We start from the raw sequence: 23,383 nt of genomic DNA, 5'->3' as shown, positions 1-23,383 counted from the left end.
CAAATTTGGGTTCAAGAGACAGAATCTCATCAAATGGGGGTCTGTGGCTCTAATGTGGACTAAATTAGGGTCCTTGATATAAAAAAGGTTGAGAATCACTGGTTTAGAGGAGGTCATTATGCAATACTACGGCAACACAGCTAACAGTAGGGCCCAGTGCATAAAAGTGATGTAAGGTATTGTTTTGATTTGTTTGTGTGTGTGTGTGTGTGTGTGTGTGTGTGTGTGTGTGTGTGTGTGTGTGTGTGAGTGTGTGTGTCTCTCAGAGGGATAAATGGAAAGGCACTTTCATACTAAGTGACTTTAGAGTCACTAAGTATGAAATACAAGTGATGTAATTACCCATCTTCAGACTAATTTAAACAACTGTAATAGCAACAGGCCATACACAGAAGCCCACAAGTGATGTAAGATTAATTTAATGAGTGTCATTAGTCCCCGGCTGTCCCTGATGTGACCTCCCTCCCTCCCTGGTGTGCAGTGAACCACAGGCCTCAGGGAAGAAGGGTTGGCTACAGACTTGGTGCAGCTAATTATGACCCAATGGTCACTGTACCGTGGCCTCATGGGAAGTTTTGCCAAACATCTACCTTCTACCTCTTTAAAATAAATTAGAAATAGAAGAAGCTAAACTATTCCAAATGTGGTATCATTAGAAACAGTCTAACAATCTTGTTCTTGTGATTGGTTTGATAATGACTACTCTGATTGCTGACATCAAAAGTTGTCAACAAGCTTCACCTCTCGATGTGATGCCTGTGTAATGAATACCCCAGAGGGGAACTCCAGCTATTATTTTTCAAGAGGTTACATGAATGTGCAGTGATATTGGTATACATGGTCAACAGGTCATTATCTCCATCGTCCCTAGAGAGCAATTAAACAAACTACCCCACTGTGGAGGGGCAGCCTGGGCACCAACCAAAACAAAGATGCCTCTTGCCAGGAGAATAATCAACTTTTGACTAACTTGATGTAAAAGAAACAAACAACAGGTTCACTAAGCCATTTTGGAAAGGCCCATTTACCTTCCCATGTGACCCCACACACTTGCATTGTGGATATGTGATGTTGGCCTTTTTGACATTATTTGAACATCTTCCATGTTCTGTTTACTGCCAAAAAGGGAACCACACCAACACTTAAACCAAATGAACTGTACATTTTCATATTTAATATTGTTTAGTAAAATCGGGACTGCCTCTCTCTCCCGACCCTTCCTGTCTCTCTTCACTCATTAAAAAACATTTAATAAAGGTGTTTCATTTTTATTCTCAATATGACTGGCTAGTTATTGCTAGTTACTGCAAAATGCACCAATTTTACTCTTTTTTAAACTGAACATGACAAAAAGATTGAGTGAAGAATAAGAAGTTGTTTTATTGTAAGTGTCCATCTCGGTCTAATTACCAAATATACTGAACAAAAATATAAACGCAACACTTTTGTTTTTGCTCCCATTTTTCATGAGTTGAAATAAAAGATCTAAGACTTTTTCTATGCACACAAAAGGCTTATTTCTCTCAAATTTTAATTAGTTAGTTAGTGAGCACTTCTCCTTTGCCAAGATAATCCATCCACCTGACAGGTGTGGCATATCAAGATGCTGATTAAACAGCATGATTATTGCACAGGTGTGCCTTGGGCTGGTCACAGTAAAAGGCCACTCTAATGACTGTAAGAACATTTTTTCTCAATAATAACAATAAAAAATAATAATTTAAAAAAAGGCTGTTACTTCCTGCCCATAATTTACTCTTTCAAGCCAAACAAATGGGAGCTTGGGGGGTGGAAGGTCGTTAACACCTGTAGCCAATGTACTTCAGCTGTTGTGTTTCATTTTTATTCTCAAGACGACTGGCTAGTTATTGCTAGTGTACTGCAAATTCCAGATATGTTTTCACAACCATAATGGGCCATTTTCACAGATATGGATTGAGGTTGTTGTTGTTGTTGTTGTTTTTTTTAAGTTTTGCCACTTGCATATTGGCTAAGAAAGGTGTTGTGTGTGATGGATCTTTTTCTAGGAAAATTCAATGTTATGCTCATCTCTCATTCTGACCTCAATTATCTCATTAATTAACTTCAATTATCTCATGAATTAGTATGACAGAGTTCAGCTGGAATGTTGCCAACATTAAAAATGTAAAACTAAAGTAAATTAATGTAATTTTTTCCATATATCCTCATTTCCACATATCTAAACTATGACACATCTAGCAAGCAGTGGATTTTCAAGAGATTTCTGCAGTATTCATTAAATAAATAAACACTTTATGTAAGGTTTGTAATGCTTTTCTATATCTTATTTACTAAATCAAGTTGATATGTAAACATTACAGGGAACTCCCCAGCACGATGATTCAGTCGACATCAAGCACGAGCAGTTTATGGACTGAGGTAATAAGAAGTATAATAGTAATAATACTCAAAGCACCTGGTGCATTGTGCAAAGACAGGAAGTCTCAAACACATGCAAATAAACCAGGTATCTGTGTTGTCTGGCTTTCAAACATTGTGAAATATCATGTATGTATGAACAAAAGTAAAATATCATCCCCACTATAAATTAGAAATTTATTTGTCTTCAAGGAGGAAATTCATTTACACAGTCTATCAGACACAGATACAACCATACAAGACCATGATCACTCAGACACATGACTTGACACAGACCAACACATCATGACAGAGGGAACGCAGACATAATAAAAAGACATTTCACAAAACTGTAAAAGAAGAAACAGTCCAGTGGGTTATCAGTCCAGGGTGCTATTGAGGGTGTTGATGGCATACAGGACAAAACTTTCTTTGCACTTGGTATGTTTACATAGTGGGACACGGCACCTGTGACCAGATGGCAGCAATTTTAAAACGTTAAAGAGAATTTGGGTCAGAAAAGATGATGGTGACCTTTTTTGACTGCAGTTTTATGGAGGTCTTGTATGTTTGGAGTCTATTATTTTTGTGACTGTATGGGTTTTTTGGAGGAGTAGGTTTTTACTGGCGGAGGTGACCAGTGAAAAAGAAACATATGAGTCCGTATAGCAGGATGGGTTCAATGATGCTGTGATATAGTAGCAGGGGGGAGATGCGGTTGGACATTGAGAGATCAGAGTCTGCGGATGAGAAACAGTCTCTGTTGGCAATAGAAAATAAAGAATGTATAAAGGTGTGATAATAGTTGTTGAGTAGGCTATGTGCAGCCTAATTCGGCCTCACAACATTCCTGAATAAATCTGCAATTGTTTGTTATGCTGGTGGTCCTTGAGGGAAGTTGAAAATGTACTTTGGTAATGCTTTTTTTTTAGTAGAGTAGAGTTAAGACCCAATATACTTGTAATTCATTTTAAATCTCCTGGAGAGCTTATCTTAGACAGAGTGGAGAGTTTATGGAAATAAAGTGAGAAAAACTTCCATCCCTAACATTTCAGATTTGGGACTGGCATGCCACTTAAATAATGTGGTCACATATTGTTTGCTTCATGCATTTAAATTCTACATTCTGCTGTTTTATAATGGATAGTAAGGTGATCTGAAAACTCAAGCCTTCAGTCTCAACTTAAACCTTTGACCTGTCATCATACACACATTTTTTATTCTGTTGCGAATTTTACTCAGTTTAAGCCCATAAATAATAGGATTAAGAATAGGCGGTATCAGGAGAAATTGTATGGACATGAAGTTCTTTAGACTCTGAGATACAGATTTTGATCCATACCTAACATACATAACATCAAAAAGCAAAGCAGCTGTGACATTAAGCAAACACAGTAAATGTGGCACACAAGTTTGCATAAACTTCCTCCTGACCTCTATAGATTTTAAAGATGATTTTACCAGCTGCACATATGTACACACAATAAAGATATCATGCCCCAAAAAGAAACAAATAATAATCAATCCAACAATATCGTTTGCTCTTGTTGTACTGCAGGCAAGTTTAACAACTGACCAGTTCTCACAGTAGAGTTTCTCTATGTGGGAGCCACATAATTCCAGCGTGGACGTCAAACCTATCACCATAACCTCACAGCCCAGAGGTATAAGCCAGGACAAACAAATTAACATAGCAATCCTCTGTTTAGTCATAACAGAGTGATACTCCAATGGTCGGCATATAGCCACATATCTGTCGTAGGACATCAGAACTAGAATAGAGAAGTCCATTGTGGCAGAGGAGTATATAACAAAGACTTGCATAAGGCATCCAGCATAAGATATGACATGAACGTGAGACAGCAGATCAAAAAGGAATTTGGGATAGAAGCCTGCGGTCCCATAAAGTCCATTGATGCACAGACCACACAAAAAAATGTACATGGGTTCATGGAGGTTTTCATCCAAGATTATGGTTAAAACGAGAGAAACATTTACCACCAAAATTACACAGTAGCATAGTAAAGTGAGAGAGAAGAGAGTGGCTCTGTAGTTCATTGTCTCACTGAGCCCAGACAGAGAAAATAGAACGATCTTGGATGTATTACTCATTGTACATCCAACCCTCTAAAACAAAATTCTCAAAAGTGTACCTGTAAAGTTGTTGATCACATTTTCTTTTCCTTTTTATTAAATCGTCTATGTATTAGCGGTATAAACAGGATACACAGTATTTAGAAGACAGGACAGTAATGCTAACAACACAACAAAAAAAAGTTCATTGTTGGCCAGGAATATGCCCAACTCTTTATTCTCTCTTTAGCGTTGTACAAAACTGAGTTGGGAATTTATGTCCAATCAATGATGAGATTTCACTAGATCTCTAGAGTTCTACTGCAAGCATTGGTTTGACGAAAGGTTATTCCTCAGAGCAACTAAGGCTGATGTTGACTTGCTCCAGCCATTGTACTTTCTATGACACAACGTGTTTTTATCAATACACAGGATCTGATGTAACCATCCTTAGTGCTGCTTTTGGATGGGCACCTATGCAGAAACCTAGTCTGGATTTTAGAGGAAAGGCAGTTGACTGATGACAGGTTGGAAGCCAGGGGAAGTGTGTGTGGAGCCCTGGTCAGGCCGGGGAAGTCAGACAGTTTTCGACCTTTTTCTGATTTTATATTGATCTATTTCATCTCACCTACACCAGTTTGAGATTGTAATGCCATCATTTTCCTTACGAATGAAATCATTGAGTATCGTTGTAATATTGGATCTTTGTGCTCATTCATTAAGGCACGAGCAAATTAGTGTGAGTTAACTAACCCCGCTCTGGCTTGGCCTGTGGCTAAACACACTCAAGAAGCCACTACAGATATGATTTTAAAAAATTCTGAGCAGTATTGATGAGCCAGAACCAATTCTCCAACCAGCTGATTAAAATGCTGTGATCAACAGCATCAAAATTAGTCATTAGTTACCCTTAGTACAGCAGTCTCAGTACTGTGGGAAGCTCTGAAACCCAAAATTTCCAAAGATGTTGTTGGAATTCATACATGACAGTAGCATTAAAGAAATAATATTTTGTAGGACCTTGCACAAGAAATGCAGTTTGGAAATAGGTCTATAACTATTGACTATTATTGTTTCTTTTGGAGAGGCTAAACCATGGCAGGGGAGAACCGGGCCAGAGACAGTGAAGCATTTATGATACGTAAACTGTGTGGGCCAACTGTATCAAGGAATTTAGTGGGAATAATGAAGATGAGGATTTCAAATGTTAGAGTGGGAAGGGAAGTAGGCTCAAAGTTGCTGAGAGAGGAGAGGCATACTGATGAGACTGGCAGATCACATCTAGTGGAGGAAATCTGGTGTCTTTTTTTGTGAAATGAGTCAGAAATTCCTCACAGCGTTCTGGGGAAGCCTTGATGTTGTCACTTGAGGAGAGTATAATTCTTCATTCTCTGACACACATAATTTAAGCTTCTCCTCCATGGTAAATTCTTGTGTAAAGGGGGGTTGGCAACCCTAACTGGTATACTAATTAAGCTAAACTCATGTGTGAATTTGTATCATGCCATGACTTTACTTAAAGTGACAGAACTCAAGTAATTCGGAAGTAATGACGTTCTCATGTGTGAAGTAATGATGAAGTCATCCCTAATGTGGCTCACTCAGTAGCCACTTTATTAGATATGCCGATCTATTGCTATCTAATCTGCTGCTGTAGCTCATCTGTTTTGAGGTTTGACGTGCTGTGCCTTTCTGTTAGCTTGGATAGAAAGGCACAGTTTCTGTTAGCTCGAATAGAAAGGCACAGTTTAGGTTGGTTATTTGAGGCCTGACTTTAAAGATCAATAAAATATCTAGTAATATATAGTGTTTAATCAATAAAATGTGAGGTGTAAGTTGTGTTTCTGCACTTATTACACAACTACATGAAATAACAAGCAGCCAGAGATGGGTGTCATTCATTTAGTTTTCTTTACTTTTCTAGAACTTGGGCACTGCACATACAAATCAATACGCGCCTGTTAAACAAACAAACAAATAAAATAGTACCTTCCATACCTTGTATACATTACACTTCTTCCCCTTTAGTTTAATAGTACATTAATTCAAAATTTCTGTAATTAACATATACAAGCCTGACATTACAGTAGCGCTTTCATTTTCCCACCTTCAGTTACTCATCAACCAAATGTCTAATAGTTTGGGAATGCTCTCATAAAGTTGGTTTATTTGTTTGCTTTAGTACTTACATTGACAGCACAGAGTTGGAAAAGAAGTAACTCATGATTAACAACTTAACAATGGACTAGATTTCATTGAACTTCCATGAAAATATAAAATTACATCATTTTTGATGTCAGAAAGTTTTTACATGCATGTCGAATTTTCGACAGTTTAAGACCATACATGATGGGACTTAGAAGAGGTTGGCAAGTCATGAGGTACATATCTGAAACAACACGCAGTGGATATGGAACAAATGTCATGTCAAATCTCTGAGTGATTAACTCATAAAAACAGCCAAAAACAAAGTTGATGAGGGAAATGAGATGTGGAATGCAGGTACTGAAAGCCTTCTCTCTGGTCTCTTGAGAGAATTTTATACACACAGCAAGAATCTTTATATAAGTGAATGAAATAAAACACGTTGGGACAGCAACAACAAAAATAAGACCAAAAACCAAATCATGAATAAGTGACACTGTTGTGTCTAATGAACAAGAAAGTTTTACTACAAGATGATTGTCACAAGAAACTTTGTTGATAATATTTCCACAAAGCTTTAAACGAACAGTGAAAGACAACAAAACTCCAACTTCCACAAAACAAAGTATCCAGATAGCTACAATGGTTTGTCGTACTCTTCGTTTGGTTATGATCACATTGTAATGTAAAGGCTTACAGATACACACATATCTGTCATATGCCATAATTGCTAAATTTGCATATTCAATAGCTGCATATGTATGAATAGAAAATATTTGTAAGAAACAGGAAAAAGCAGAAATTTCATGAGTCTCTGACAATAATTGTGTCATTATGCAGGGCAACATACTTGTGCTACCATATATTTCATTAGCAAACAAGCTACAGAGAAATAGATACATGGGCTCATGCAGATTTCTGTCCACATATATAATGACAATAAGAACTGTGTTGGTAAAAATTACTAATGTGTATAATAGCATTGCCAGGGTGAAATACAAGTACTTTAAGTTTCCTATGTTACCATACATAGCCAACACAAATGACACAATCTGTGTTGAGTTTCCCATGTCAGCAGTAATAACATACAGGCTTAGGCAGACTGAGCCTGCAACTACAACTTTTGAAAAGTAATGCACCAAGAAAACAGAGACATAATCTACCTGTTGCAAAATAAAACACTCATAAATTGTTAGTAGTAATAGTAGTAGTAGTAGTAATTGTGATTTTTTTAAATGGTGGCTGTTCTATAGTATATGGATGTTTCTTGAGAATTGCTTGAGAATCCCTCTGATAAAAACATCAACAAGTAAAGAAACTTCAAGTGACGAGATAAAACCATGTTTGAGAACTAATCTTTAAGAGTCATGAGTCACTTACCAGTAATGATATTTTAGAAACCCTCAATATTACATGTCGATATCATGTATGACATAAAAAGCCAACCTTCAGTGCTAATACATATCAGTTATATCCCCTATTTCAAAGATGACAACCACCAAACATGATTTCCTTCTAAGAGATGGTAGAGTGAGTACGGCCTCCAGACTGCTTATCCCCCCGTACTGAGACAGAACCAGCTGCTGAACTTTTATAGTGGTCCATAGGTAAACACACACAACAAGCAGAATATGTGATATATCTGACAACACATTTCAGTTATCAAGGGAAATGATGAAATGTATTGGTAACACTTTATAATAAGGGTACACAACACATGCTTAGCCTATATAGAGGCTATGGAGTGAAAATTTGCCCCATTAGGTGTACAGTAGTGACCGCCCGATCCGCCAGACCCATTTACACACACGTAAAACAACGACCCGAAACTGATCCGCAACCCGAAAAAAAAAAAAGATTCAGGAGGCCAGGTAATTTTCCTGGCCTCGACTTGTGTAACTAAGGTAGCCTAAGTTTATTCCGTTAATTAAATTTAAAACTTATTGAAATTTTGGCTAGAATTACATTGTGTGTGTACTGTGTGTGTAGCCCATTTGACCCGCACCTGCCCGGCCCGTTCTCAATATCATCCTCAGCAGTGTTGGGGGTAACGCGCTACAAAAGTAATGCGTTACAGGTAATGTATTACTTTTAGCAGTAACGAAGTAATATAACGCGTTACTAATAGGATTTCAGTAATATTATTACAGTTACTATGTCAAGTAACGCGTTACCACCCGAAACACACCGAAGAAAGTCAAACCAAACCAGGAAGAAAACAGACGCAGTTTGAATGCAGACTAGTTGCTTAGATTGAACAGCGCAAAGCTAATCAATATGGCAGATAGTACTAAGATGGAAGACAAGACTGTAACTGCTGGACCCTCTGCAAAACAAAACAAGAACCCTTTAACAGAAGAGGCTAAAACAGTTAGGAGGGAGAGGGAGGGCAGCGCGAGACCCGGAGCGCCCGGTAGCCCCGCGGATCGATCGGCTTGAAGTTCCCGTTCCCCGGCCCCCGGCAACACGGCAGACCGGAGACTCCGGTCACCAAATCCCGGGAGCCCGACGGACCCATCGGCGCCGAGCACTAGTTCTATAAGAGGCTAAGAGAGCTACGAAGGAGCGTGACAAAGCACGGGGTCAGACCGACCAGAGTTAACCGCGACCGGGCGTTCACTCGTCGGAACTAGACGGGAGCTGAAGAGGTTTAAGACCGACACAGAGCTGGCTTTCTTTCTCCTAGTACACATGTAAGTGAAATACCAACAAGGGTCTCAAATTGTGTTGCCGAAGCTTTTAACTGGTGGTGTCGTACTTCTGCGGTTATTTTGGTGAAAGTAACGCAAAAGTAGTATAATAAGTAACGAGTTACTCTACACAGACAGTAATATTGTAAAGTAACTTATTAATTTCAAATGAAAGTAACTAGTAATATGTAATATATTACATTTTGAAAGTAACTTGCCCAACACTGATCCTCAGTCGACCCTAACCCGCCCCACCCGTGGATAAACCTGCGGGACCCGCAGGTTTCGGATTGACCCGCACATCACTAGTGTACACCATGACTTCATTACTTCACACATGAGGTCACCATTACTTCCTAATTACTTGATTGAGTTGTGTCCCTTTAAGTTTAGTCATGGCATGATACAAATGGAGGCAAGTTAAGTTGTTAATCATGAGTTACTTCTTTTCCAACTCTGTGCTGTCAACGTAAGTACTAAAGCAAACAAATAAACCAACTTTATGAGAGCATTCCCAAACTATTAGACATTTGGTTGATGAGTAACGTGAAGGTGTCGCTACTGGTATTAGGGTTGCCAACTCAACAAACTCAAAAACAAATAATAAGCAAAACGTAATGAAAATAACTGCTGTTGAAATATATTAAAAAAGAAAGGAAAGAAAGAAAAGTTATTTTTGGAATTTGATTTCTACTCTGGGAAAATGCAAGCACTACTGTAATGTCAGGCTTGTATATGTTAATTACAGAAATTTTGAATTAATGTACTATTAAACTAAAGGGGAAGAAGTGTAATGTATACAAGGTATGGAAGGTACTATTTTATTTGTTTGTTTGTTTAACAGGCGCGTATTGATTTGTATGTGCAGTGCCCAAGTTCTAGAAAAGTAAAGAAAACTAAATGAATGACACCCATCTCTGGCTGCTTGTTATTTCATGTAGTTGTGTAATAAGTGCAGAAACACAACTTACACCTCACATTTTATTGATTAAACACTATATATTACTAGATATTTTATTGATCTTTAAAGTCAGGCCTCAAATAACCAACCTAAACTGTGCCTTTCTATTCGAGCTAACAGAAACTGTGCCTTTCTATCCAAGCTAACAGAAACTGTGCCTTTCTATCCAAGCTAACAGAAAGGCACAGCACGTCAAACCTCAAAACAGATGAGCTACAGCAGCAGATTAGATAGCAATAGATCGGCATATCTAATAAAGTGGCTACTGAGTGAGCCACATTAGGGATGACTTCATCATTACTTCACACATGAGAACGTCATTACTTCCGAATTACTTGAGTTCTGTCACTTTAAGTAAAGTCATGGCATGATACAAATTCACACATGAGTTTAGCTTAATTAGTATACCAGTTAGGGTTGCCAACCCCCCTTTACACAAGAATTTACCATGGAGGAGAAGCTTAAATTATGTGTGTCAGAGAATGAAGAATTATACTCTCCTCAAGTGACAACATCAAGGCTTCCCCAGAACGCTGTGAGGAATTTCTGACTCATTTCACAAAAAAAGACACCAGATTTCCTCCACTAGATGTGATCTGCCAGTCTCATCAGTATGCCTCTCCTCTCTCAGCAACTTTGAGCCTACTTCCCTTCCCACTCTAACATTTGAAATCCTCATCTTCATTATTCCCACTAAATTCCTTGATACAGTTGGCCCACACAGTTTATGTATCATAAATGCTTCACTGTCTCTGGCCCGGTTCTCCCCTGCCATGGTTTAGCCTCTCCAAAAGAAACAATAATAGTCAATAGTTATAGACCTATTTCCAAACTGCATTTCTTGTGCAAGGTCCTACAAAATATTATTTCTTTAATGCTACTGTCATGTATGAATTCCAACAACATCTTTGGAAATTTTGGGTTTCAGAGCTTCCCACAGTACTGAGACTGCTGTACTAAGGGTAACTAATGACTAATTTTGATGCTGTTGATCACAGCATTTTAATCAGCTGGTTGGAGAATTGGTTCTGGCTCATCAATACTGCTCAGAATTTTTTAAAATCATATCTGTAGTGGCTTCTTGAGTGTGTTTAGCCACAGGCCAAGCCAGAGCGGGGTTAGTTAACTCACACTAATTTGCTCGTGCCTTAATGAATGAGCACAAAGATCCAATATTACAACGATACTAAGGAAAAAGATGGCATTACAATCTCAAACTGGTGTAGGTGAGATGAAATAGATCAATATAAAATCAGAAAAAAACACTAGCGAGGTCGAAAACTGTCTGACTTCCCCGGCCTGACCAGGGCTCCACACACACTTCCCCTGGCTTCCAACCTGTCATCAGTCAACTGCCTTTCCTCTAAAATCCAGACTAGGTTTCTGCATAGGTGCCCATCCAAAAGCAGCACTAAGGATGGTTACATCAGATCCTGTGTATTGATAAAAACACGTTGTGTCATAGAAAGTACAATGGCTGGAGCAAGTCAACATCAGCCTTAGTTGCTCTGAGGAATAACCTTTCGTCAAACCAATGCTTGCAGTAGAACTCTAGAGATCTAGTGAAATCTCATCATTGATTGGACATAAATTCCCAACTCAGTTTTGTACAACGCTAACGAGAGAATAAAGAGTTGGGCATATTCCTGGCCAACAATGAACTTTTTTTTGTTGTGTTGTTAGCATTACTGTCCTGTCTTCTAAATACTGTGTATCCTGTTTATACCGCTAATACATAGACGATTTAATAAAAAGGAAAAGAAAATGTGATCAACAACTTTACAGGTACACTTTTGACAATTTTGTTTTAGAGGGTTGGATGTACAATGAGTAATACATCCAAGATCGTTCTATTTTCTCTGTCTGGGCTCAGTGAGACAATGAACTACAGAGCCACTCTCTTCTCTCTCACTTTACTATGCTACTGTGTAATTTTGGTGGTAAATGTTTCTCTCGTTTTAACCATAATCTTGGATGAAAACCTCCATGAACCCATGTACATTTTTTTGTGTGGTCTGTGCATCAATGGACTTTATGGGACCGCAGGCTTCTATCCCAAATTCCTTTTTGATCTGCTGTCTCACGTTCATGTCATATCTTATGCTGGATGCCTTATGCAAGTCTTTGTTATATACTCCTCTGCCACAATGGACTTCTCTATTCTAGTTCTGATGTCCTACGACAGATATGTGGCTATATGCCGACCATTGGAGTATCACTCTGTTATGACTAAACAGAGGATTGCTATGTTAATTTGTTTGTCCTGGCTTATACCTCTGGGCTGTGAGGTTATGGTGATAGGTTTGACGTCCACGCTGGAATTATGTGGCTCCCACATAGAGAAACTCTACTGTGAGAACTGGTCAGTTGTTAAACTTGCCTGCAGTACAACAAGAGCAAACGATATTGTTGGATTGATTATTATTTGTTTCTTTTTGGGGCATGATATCTTTATTGTGTGTACATATGTGCAGCTGGTAAAATCATCTTTAAAATCTATAGAGGTCAGGAGGAAGTTTATGCAAACTTGTGTGCCACATTTACTGTGTTTGCTTAATGTCACAGCTGCTTTGCTTTTTGATGTTATGTATGTTAGGTATGGATCAAAATCTGTATCTCAGAGTCTAAAGAACTTCATGTCCATACAATTTCTCCTGATACCGCCTATTCTTAATCCTATTATTTATGGGCTTAAACTGAGTAAAATTCGCAACAGAATAAAAAATGTGTGTATGATGACAGGTCAAAGGTTTAAGTTGAGACTGAAGGCTTGAGTTTTCAGATCACCTTACTATCCATTATAAAACAGCAGAATGTAGAATTTAAATGCATGAAGCAAACAATATGTGACCACATTATTTAAGTGGCATGCCAGTCCCAAATCTGAAATGTTAGGGATGGAAGTTTTTCTCACTTTATTTCCATAAACTCTCCACTCTGTCTAAGATAAGCTCTCCAGGAGATTTAAAATGAATTACAAGTATATTGGGTCTTAACTCTACTCTACTAAAAAAAAAGCATTACCAAAGTACATTTTCAACTTCCCTCAAGGACCACCAGCATAACAAACGATTGCAGATTTATTCAGGAATGTTGTGAGGCCGAATTAGGCTGCACATAGGGCTCAACAACTATTATCATACCTTTATACATTCTTTATTTTCTATTGCCAACAGAGACTGTTTCTCATCCGCAGACTCTGATCTCTCAATGTCCAACCGCATCTCCCCCCTGCTACTATATCACAGCATCATTGAACCCATCCTGCTATACGGACTCATATGTTTCTTTTTCACTGGTCACCTCCGCCAGTAAAAACCTACTCCTCCAAAAAACCCATACAGTCACAAAAATAATAGACTCCAAACATACAAGACCTCCATAAAACTGCAGTCAAAAAAGGTCACCATCATCTTTTCTGACCCAAATTCTCTTTAACGTTTTAAAATTGCTGCCATCTGGTCACAGGTGCCGTGTCCCACTATGTAAACATACCAAGTGCAAAGAAAGTTTTGTCCTGTATGCCATCAACACCCTCAATAGCACCCTGGACTGATAACCCACTGGACTGTTTCTTCTTTTACAGTTTTGTGAAATGTCTTTTTATTATGTCTGCGTTCCCTCTGTCATGATGTGTTGGTCTGTGTCAAGTCATGTGTCTGAGTGATCATGGTCTTGTATGGTTGTATCTGTGTCTGATAGACTGTGTAAATGAATTTCCTCCTTGAAGACAAATAAATCTCTAATTTATAGTGGGGATGATATTTTACTTTTGTTCATACATACATGATATTTCACAATGTTTGAAAGCCAGACAACACAGATACCTGGTTTATTTGCATGTGTTTGAGACTTCCTGTCTTTGCACAATGCACCAGGTGCTTTGAGTATTATTACTATTATACTTCTTATTACCTCAGTCCATAAACTGCTCGTGCTTGATGTCGACTGAATCATCGTGCTGGGGAGTTCCCTGTAATGTTTACATATCAACTTGATTTAGTAAATAAGATATAGAAAAGCATTACAAACCTTACATAAAGTGTTTATTTATTTAATGAATACTGCAGAAATCTCTTGAAAATCCACTGCTTGCTAGATGTGTCATAGTTTAGATATGTGGAAATGAGGATATATGGAAAAAATTACATTAATTTACTTTAGTTTTACATTTTTAATGTTGGCAACATTCCAGCTGAACTCTGTCATACTAATTCATGAGATAATTGAAGTTAATTAATGAGATAATTGAGGTCAGAATGAGAGATGAGCATAACATTGAATTTTCCTAGAAAAAGATCCATCACACACAACACCTTTCTTAGCCAATATGCAAGTGGCAAAACTTAAAAAAAACAACAACAACAACAACAACCTCAATCCATATCTGTGAAAATGGCCCATTATGGTTGTGAAAACATATCTGGAATTTGCAGTACACTAGCAATAACTAGCCAGTCGTCTTGAGAATAAAAATGAAACACAACAGCTGAAGTACATTGGCTACAGGTGTTAACGACCTTCCACCCCCCAAGCTCCCATTTGTTTGGCTTGAAAGAGTAAATTATGGGCAGGAAGTAACAGCCTTTTTTTAAATTATTATTTTTTATTGTTATTATTGAGAAAAAATGTTCTTACAGTCATTAGAGTGGCCTTTTACTGTGACCAGCCCAAGGCACACCTGTGCAATAATCATGCTGTTTAATCAGCATCTTGATATGCCACACCTGTCAGGTGGATGGATTATCTTGGCAAAGGAGAAGTGCTCACTAACTAACTAATTAAAATTTGAGAGAAATAAGCCTTTTGTGTGCATAGAAAAAGTCTTAGATCTTTTATTTCAACTCATGAAAAATGGGAGCAAAAACAAAAGTGTTGCGTTTATATTTTTGTTCAGTATATTTGGTAATTAGACCGAGATGGACACTTACAATAAAACAACTTCTTATTCTTCACTCAATCTTTTTGTCATGTTCAGTTTAAAAAAGAGTAAAATTGGTGCATTTTGCAGTAACTAGCAATAACTAGCCAGTCATATTGAGAATAAAAATGAAACACCTTTATTAAATGTTTTTTAATGAGTGAAGAGAGACAGGAAGGGTCGGGAGAGAGAGGCAGTCCCGATTTTACTAAACAATATTAAATATGAAAATGTACAGTTCATTTGGTTTAAGTGTTGGTGTGGTTCCCTTTTTGGCAGTAAACAGAACATGGAAGATGTTCAAATAATGTCAAAAAGGCCAACATCACAAATCCACAATGCAAGTGTGTGGGGTCACATGGGAAGGTAAATGGGCCTTTCCAAAATGGCTTAGTGAACCTGTTGTTTTGTTTCTTTTACATCAAGTTAGTCAAAAGTTGATTATTCTCCTGGCAAGAGGCATCTTTGTTTTGGTTGGTGCCCAGGCTGCCCCTCCACAGTGGGGTAGTTTGTTTAATTGCTCTCTAGGGACGATGGAGATAATGACCTGTTGACCATGTATACCAATATCACTGCACATTCATGTAACCTCTTGAAAAATAATAGCTGGAGTTCCCCTCTGGGGTATTCATTACACAGGCATCACATCGAGAGGTGAAGCTTGTTGACAACTTTTGATGTCAGCAATCAGAGTAGTCATTATCAAACCAATCACAAGAACAAGATTGTTAGACTGTTTCTAATGATACCACATTTGGAATAGTTTAGCTTCTTCTATTTCTAATTTATTTTAAAGAGGTAGAAGGTAGATGTTTGGCAAAACTTCCCATGAGGCCACGGTACAGTGACCATTGGGTCATAATTAGCTGCACCAAGTCTGTAGCCAACCCTTCTTCCCTGAGGCCTGTGGTTCACTGCACACCAGGGAGGGAGGGAGGTCACATCAGGGACAGCCGGGGACTAATGACACTCATTAAATTAATCTTACATCACTTGTGGGCTTCTGTGTATGGCCTGTTGCTATTACAGTTGTTTAAATTAGTCTGAAGATAGGTAATTACATCACTTGTATTTCATACTTAGCGACTCTAAAGTCACTTAGTATGAAAGTGCCTTTCCATTTATCCCTCTGAGAGACACACACACTCACACACACACACACACACACACACACACAAACAAATCAAAACAATACCTTACATCACTTTTATGCACTGGGCCCTACTGTTAGCTGTGTTGCCGTAGTATTGCATAATGACCTCCTCTAAACCAGTGATTCTCAACCTTTTTTATATCAAGGACCCTAATTTAGTCCACATTAGAGCCACAGACCCCCATTTGATGAGATTCTGTCTCTTGAACCCAAATTTGAGAATATTTTTATTGTTAGATATGATTTTGTCCAGAACTCCATGACTCTCTGTATTGTAGGTAGAGAGATAACAGAGAAACTATGATCAAAATAATCATTCTTCTACATTCTCTCACTGTGTTAACTTCTTGTAAATAAATTAATACTGAAGTTTAACAATTCATCAATTTGCTGGGGACCCCCTGGAATCCCCTCAAGGACCCCTGGTGGTCCCCGGACCCCACATTGAGAACCACTACTCTAAACTTCCAGAGTTCACAAAATAAAGTTCAAATTCAAATAATTTATTTATCCCCTGGGGGGGCAATTTGAAGCAGAACAACAAAACACCACACATTCATCATATACTTTCAAAATAGAAATTAGATAAATGAGTGAAATTAATAAATACATAAAAAAAAGAAAAAAAAAAGACAGAATCTAATACTTCTTAAAACCAAGTTAATAAGTTGGAGGTAGAATCAGTTATTAAGCACAGGTGCATGTCTGTTGCATAAACAGGTCTAAGTACAGACTCAGGTGAGCAGCTCTTTAACATCAGGGAGCTGAATGAGGGAACCATTCCTTTTACATTTATTGTTTACCAGTCTAATTGCTTCAGGGATAAAACCTAATTTTCTCCTATTTGTCAATACTGAAGGCATCAATACAAACGATTTGTGTAAGACATGTAATGGATCATTAATAATAGCATATGCTTTCTTGAGGGTCTGTTTAGAGTTCAACTGTGCAAGGCTTCTCTATGTTTCACCAATCATTTTTGAGCTAATATTGACGACTTGTTGCAGTTGGTTCCTGTCTTTCTGACTGAGGGATGCAAACCAACAAATAGAAGAAAATGTTAAAATACTTTCAATAAATGATTTATAGTATGTTTTCAGTATTGTCCTATCAACTCCAAAAGAGTTAAGTTTGCGTAGACCATACAAACGTTGCTGGGCTTTTTTTATAATAACTTCTGTATTCTCATTAAATCTCAATCTATTATCAAACACAGTTCCCAAATATTTATAACTCTGGACAATTTCAGCATTTCCTCCATGAATAATTGTTGGTGAACTATTATTACTTTTTGGAGAAATGATAATTTCCTTTGTCTTTGACACGTTCAAAACCAGCAACGACTTATCACACCAATCTACAAGACAAGTCAAGACTGTCTTTGGGTTAAAGTCTCTGCTGACATGAGTTGCTAATACTAACAGATCTTATATCATTTCTATTTCACACATAGTAACATATTTTTCTTTCCACCTATCCTTCTGCAACCAAAGCCAAACATTAAAAGAAGACAAAGCAATGCCATTACGTACTAAGAAATAAAAGTATTTTATTGACACAATATTGATTTGAGGAGCTTAATGCAAAGTATGCACAGTGTAAAAAATACAAAGAAAGAAGCAAACAGTCTTTGTGTGCCCTCATTTAAAACTTCTGTATGAACCTTTTGATTAAAGTCTGTCTCAGCGTATCGTCGCCATCAAGTGGTTGGATTACAGCTATGACTAACACTGGATTGGCTACAGGCGTTAACAACCTTCAACCCCCCAAGCTCCTATTTGTTTGGCTTGAAAGAGTCAATTATGAGCAGGAAGTAACAGCCTTTTTTAAAATTTTTATTATTATTGAGAAAATGTATTCTTATAGTCCATTAACAATTCAAATCCAGACCTTTTTCATTCCAACAGTACAAGCAGTATACTGATGTACTATGGTAAGAACATTTTTATAACAGAAATATAGACAAACAACAAAGAAAGAAAAAAAGGGGACATTTACATGAATTTTAAAAGCTTTAAGATTCTAATAGATTTCACTACCAGTTCATTGATGTTAACTGTGATAAGGTTTCTAAAGACATTCTACGGTCTGTTTTACAGAACAATATACTGTATAAAGAGGCTTTTTTGGTCAATCTTCATTTTTTTAATGTACAGAATGTACATACAGAATACATTTTTTGAATATAGTATCTATCACTCTTACAGGGCTTCCACACCAGAAACGACAATGTGCGTGGTTTGGTAGAGCAGAAGCTAAAGCGCGTTACGTCACGAAGAAGCAAGTTGACCGAAAAAAGCAGGAAGTTTTCATTCATTCCTCTCCAAATTGTATTTGAGTAGAAAAAAGCCCTTGCCATTGTCCTGATTATTCAGCATATATATTATTATTAGGCTTGTTTTGAATCAGAATGTGGAATAAACAACACAATACAAATTTTCTAACCTGGTATCCCCATCCTTTCGGATATTTTCACATATTTTCTGCCATGCCTGTGACTTTTTCACTAAGTTCTGGTATGACTTTAATGTGGAGTTATATAAGTCCAGGTTCTCTGACACAGAATTATCTCCTCCATTCTTCTTTGTAGTCCAATGTGGCGCCTACAAAACTTCAGCCTCCTGTAAATGCCAGAATGCCATTGGACGCTCCTCGTAGAGGTCAGCGTATTTGGAGGTCAAAGTTCAATGAAGTTGAATAACAAGGTGGTTTGCGTTGCTTTTATTCGCACAGCTGTTTAGGAGAGCACAGCCGCGTCGCCCGGTCAGATGTAATTCTTCACCACATCTTTTTGTCATGTCCAGTTTAAAATCCAGCCAGAAGGAGGCAGTGTAAGGACAAGAGGAAAATCGGTGCTCCATGTCTTCTGGTGCTGAGTTACAGAATATGTATTTGTTACAAACATTTTGTATGTATTTACTAATATCAGAGTTTACAGGGTAAAATGTAAAATGTGAATACAATTAAAAATAAACTTTAACTTTGTTCAATATAATGTATTTGTAAGGTAATGTCATTTTTTTTTTTCCATTTTAAATTGTATGGCTTAATCCATTCAATTTTACATGAGGGAGTAGTTCCAACATTGAGGATGTCTCATATAAATCTACTGTTGAATCGTTTATCAATCGTTTATCGAGAGACTGTTCACCGAGAGCTCAGAGACATGATGAGAAATGTGATCTGAGTTGACAGTTGAAGCTCTAAGATCCCATTAAGGATTGCTCTGGTTACCTTCTTAAATTCCTTCTCATGTTAAAAGATATGAAAAAAGACATAAAGATATTACCCGTATATGTACATATGTGTATGGGTAAACTTGTATGCATGCATACATAAAAATAAAAAAAAAGTCAAATTCAAAGTCAAATTTACTTCATATCTCATTCTCGTGGTTTTGGATGTTATGCATTTACAGGGACAGTGGAAAAGACAGCCAACTTATAAGGTTTCGAATGGAAAATGACAGCCTGTTGACTAAAAAATAGAAATGCTGCCAAACAAGTATTTCCCCTAAAATGTTTTTGAAAATATAAACAAGTTTATTGTTGGGCCATGGTATCCCAGGCTCACTTAAAAGGGCTAGATACTTACACCAAAGACTAAAAAAGAAATATAGGGTGAATTATTTTGTCTCCTCGGTTGAAGATTAGTGTTATTGCTGCTGAGAGCTAACATACATCATTATCCACACTACGAACTGAGAAAGCCTCTTACGGGTTCAGGAACAGACCAGGGAGAAGAGACCCCCGGCACCTGGCCCTGCTAAGTCCCCCACCATTCTCCCTCCTTTAACCCCAGATAGTAACAGTCCTGCACCCTCATGCTCCACTGGTGCATTTGTTATTTATTCAAAGATCCAAATAACTTTATTTTTCCTTAAATGGGAACCTCTTGTGGAATTGAACAATGTCAAAACATAATACAAAACATTATTGCATTAGTAAGGTAGTTGATTAAACTGTTTACAGCTAGTCATGCTCCTGCGGCTGGTGCAGACAGAAAAGAAGCCATCCTGTCTCGGATGTGATTTCCAGGAGTTTCCTGTCCGCCTGGTGCATCATGGTGAGGAACCTGGAGATCTCCATCAGGGTTGATGTTGTCATCTAGCTCCATGACATCATTGTTCTTGAGGCACAAATTGTGTAAGAAGGCACAACAAGAAATGACATCTGGGGCAAAGGCTGGACTGACCTCCAGTCCCTTGAAGAGTGTGGCCCTCCATTGTGTTTTCATCATCCCAAAAGCATGTTCTACCACTGAACGAGCCCTTGAATGATGCCGATTGTAACTCTCCTGGACCTGTCCTCGTAGAGGGACCTTGTAGGGTGTGATCATGGTGATGGGTTTTTTCAGGCACGGATATCCACCATCTGCCAGAAGGAAAAAGCTGGATGGAGATACAGTGCCTGGCTGAAGATGGGGCTATTCCTCAAGACCATAGCGCCGTGTACAGACCCTGGATATCCCACAAACATGTCAAGGAATCTGTTTGCTGCATCAGATGGCTTGCATTTTAATGAAGGAAACAACTTGTCATTGTAGTTGGCATAATGCAGATTCCCTTGTGGTTTGATGCGAATGTGACATCCATCAAGTGCACCAGCTGCATTGCTGAAGGCTGGACTTTGTGCAAACTGGCAGAATCCTTGACTGATTTGTGCCAGTTCTTCCTGAGTTGGCAGTGAAATCATAGTGTTCAGCAGATCTCACCAGCTGCTCTGTGGATCACAGGGGGCACAGTGGACCTAGGAACCCACCACTGAGAGGCAAAGCCCATGTTCTAAGCTATAAAGAAAAATTAGGACTTCCAACTCCTGGCCCCGTCCATGGTCCCGGATTGTGAATCAGTCTCAGCAAAAGTGCCACAGACTGCCGGGTGAGACAAAAATATCTCCTCAAGCCTCTGTGTTATTGTAACACTGCTGGGTTCAACTGCATGTAGAGCATTCCACCTCCCTGGAAAAACACAGGAATTTCTATTTATTTATTACATTTCTATATATATATTTTCATAAGTATTGTGCTTGCTGTATTGATAATGTACATCATAGATGTGAATACAAATTATTGGGTAATGTGGAACAATGGCACTGTCAACAATGCCCACATAGTTATTACTGATCTGTCATTACTTCAATAATTTCAAGTAGCCTCATAGCAAAAACTTTGGATGATACCAGAAGTATGGAAATTCACATCTGTTGTGGTTATAGGGAGTGACATTAATTACCCTACGGCGGGTTGGGAGAGATTTGTCGAATGGTAACGATGCATGCTTATTATGGTTCGTGTGTAACTGACAGGACACAGCTGTCTTGTCACTGCTATCACATTTAACCTTATCTAACTGGCTGGCTATCCAACAATGATTGCAGTAGAGTAGTTACCTCTTGCTGATGCAGCAACACTGCGATACTTTGTAGATGCTTTCATCTTCTGCAAGCTGTTATCCTTGCCACTCGTAAAATTTGAACCATCAGAACAGCACACATTGGTTGCCATGGTGACAGCTGCTTCCTTCTTCCGTTAGAGTGGCAAGGTCATCCCACAGTTTGTCAATTTATTTATACACTCTCCCTTCATTGGATGTGCCTTCCACAGCTGCAAGTGTAACTTGATTTGGAGTAACACTTGGTGGTGAAGTGGTCGTGGATAGGGAGTGGTTTGGGAAAGGGCCTTAAGGCCAAACTTGGTGTTGTGGTCAGAGTCACAGCGGATTGTGTATTTTGTGGAGCTCATAGTATAGCGCCGTGGGAAGATGCAATAGATGAAGCTTATGAGAGAAAATGCCCAAGTATTCTGTTTTAGCTGCTGAGGTGGAGCAGTGAGGCCGGAAGGTGAGACTGTGCCCTTTGGAAGTAGGTTGCAGAGGATTTGTAGGCCGATCAACGTTAGCACTCCTTGGTGAATTAGGCACCCGTGGACAGAGCTTAAAGCAGGCAGTGAAGACTGTTAGAGGCGACCATGGGAGCTAGTGAGTGGTTGTAGACAGTAATGTGATTACTTTTTTCAGTAACGAGTAGTGTAAGGGATTACAATTTCAAATTCAGTAATTGCATTCCAGTTACTAACCCCAGTAATGCTCCGTTACTGCGTTACTTAAACCTGAACCCCCTTCAACCTTTTCTTTTCTCTCCTTTGACATTTTTTTTTTTTTACAAATCCCTGTTTGTTTTTTTCCTCATATGTATCTTAAGGACATGCGTGAGCCGGTTTACGTCGGCTACTAGCTAAAAAAGCGAAACAAAAGATGATAGGTGAGGGTGAGATGCAGACTTTCAGCAGCTGGAAGTTTTCCCATTACTTTGAATTTATCTCAGTTAAGGATGCAAAGAACATTATCGTCCTTTGTAAACTTTGTGTGGCAGCAAAATGCTTTCCACAGCGAAAAACACAACATCCAATTTATCAAAGCATCTGATACGCAACACAGCGAGGAGAAACTCGGGGAAAAACAACCCAACAAGGAGGTTCCACTGCCAACGACAAACACACTCCGACTAAACAACAGAAGCTGGATTTCAGAGCAGGAGGCTGGTGGACAAACAGCTACTCAGCAGAAAAAGAAGTGATGGATTATTTGAGGTCAGGAGGATCTGGGATTGAGACCCTCAACCAGTTCTCAAACATCAAAAACATTTACATGAAGTACAATACCCCGACCCCATCTAGCGCCTGTGGAGCGGCTGTTCAGTTTATATTATGTACATTACCTTTATCTTATTTTAGTGACTATTTATTCTATTACCTTGCTGTAGTCTACTTGAATCATATCATACTTGACATTTCCTTGACATTGTCCGCCAACTGCTGCTGTGGCACCTGAATTTCTCCAATCAATGCCCAATCTTAATTGGGGATTAATTCAATAAAGTGCTATTTTATCTCATCTTTATCTTCACCACATACACACAGTGGTCTGCAGCATGAATATCCCAGGTTGGAAATGAGTCCCACTCCCGCCGTGACCCTCAGACACCGTGGGAGCATAAAAGGCACAACCACTTTTGCGTGATGATACCTGTTTTGCATAAAAAAAAGTCAATTTAGTATTTCAT

The 23,383-nt window shown here is 38.4% G+C and overlaps 3 protein-coding genes across 3 annotated transcripts; 1 reads left to right on the top strand and 2 right to left on the bottom strand.

Moving 5' to 3' along the window:
* Window positions 1–3,543: 3,543 nt before the first annotated feature.
* Window positions 3,544–4,491, bottom strand: LOC139912117 (olfactory receptor 6N1-like). The gene has a single exon (XM_071899820.2). It carries the CDS (start codon window positions 4,489–4,491, stop codon window positions 3,544–3,546), a length of 948 nt encoding a protein of 315 aa, XP_071755921.1.
* A 1,473-nt stretch (window positions 4,492–5,964) lies between these two features.
* Window positions 5,965–7,667, bottom strand: LOC139908454 (olfactory receptor 52K2-like). Its single transcript, XM_071895153.2, has 2 exons — window positions 6,759–7,667; window positions 5,965–6,027 (listed from the first exon to the last, which is right to left on the bottom strand). Exons 1-2 carry the CDS (start codon window positions 7,665–7,667, stop codon window positions 5,965–5,967), a joined length of 972 nt encoding a protein of 323 aa, XP_071751254.2.
* A 4,407-nt stretch (window positions 7,668–12,074) lies between these two features.
* Window positions 12,075–13,022, top strand: LOC139908455 (olfactory receptor 6N1-like). Its single transcript, XM_071895154.2, has one exon. The coding sequence runs from the start codon at window positions 12,075–12,077 to the stop codon at window positions 13,020–13,022; it is 948 nt and encodes a 315-aa protein (XP_071751255.1).
* Window positions 13,023–23,383: the final 10,361 nt, after the last annotated feature.

This window comes from Centroberyx gerrardi, chromosome 10 (assembly GCF_048128805.1).
Source record: "Centroberyx gerrardi isolate f3 chromosome 10, fCenGer3.hap1.cur.20231027, whole genome shotgun sequence".
NCBI classification, from domain to species: Eukaryota; Metazoa; Chordata; class Actinopteri; order Beryciformes; family Berycidae; genus Centroberyx; species Centroberyx gerrardi.
This window is presented reverse-complemented; position numbering and strand designations above follow the sequence as displayed.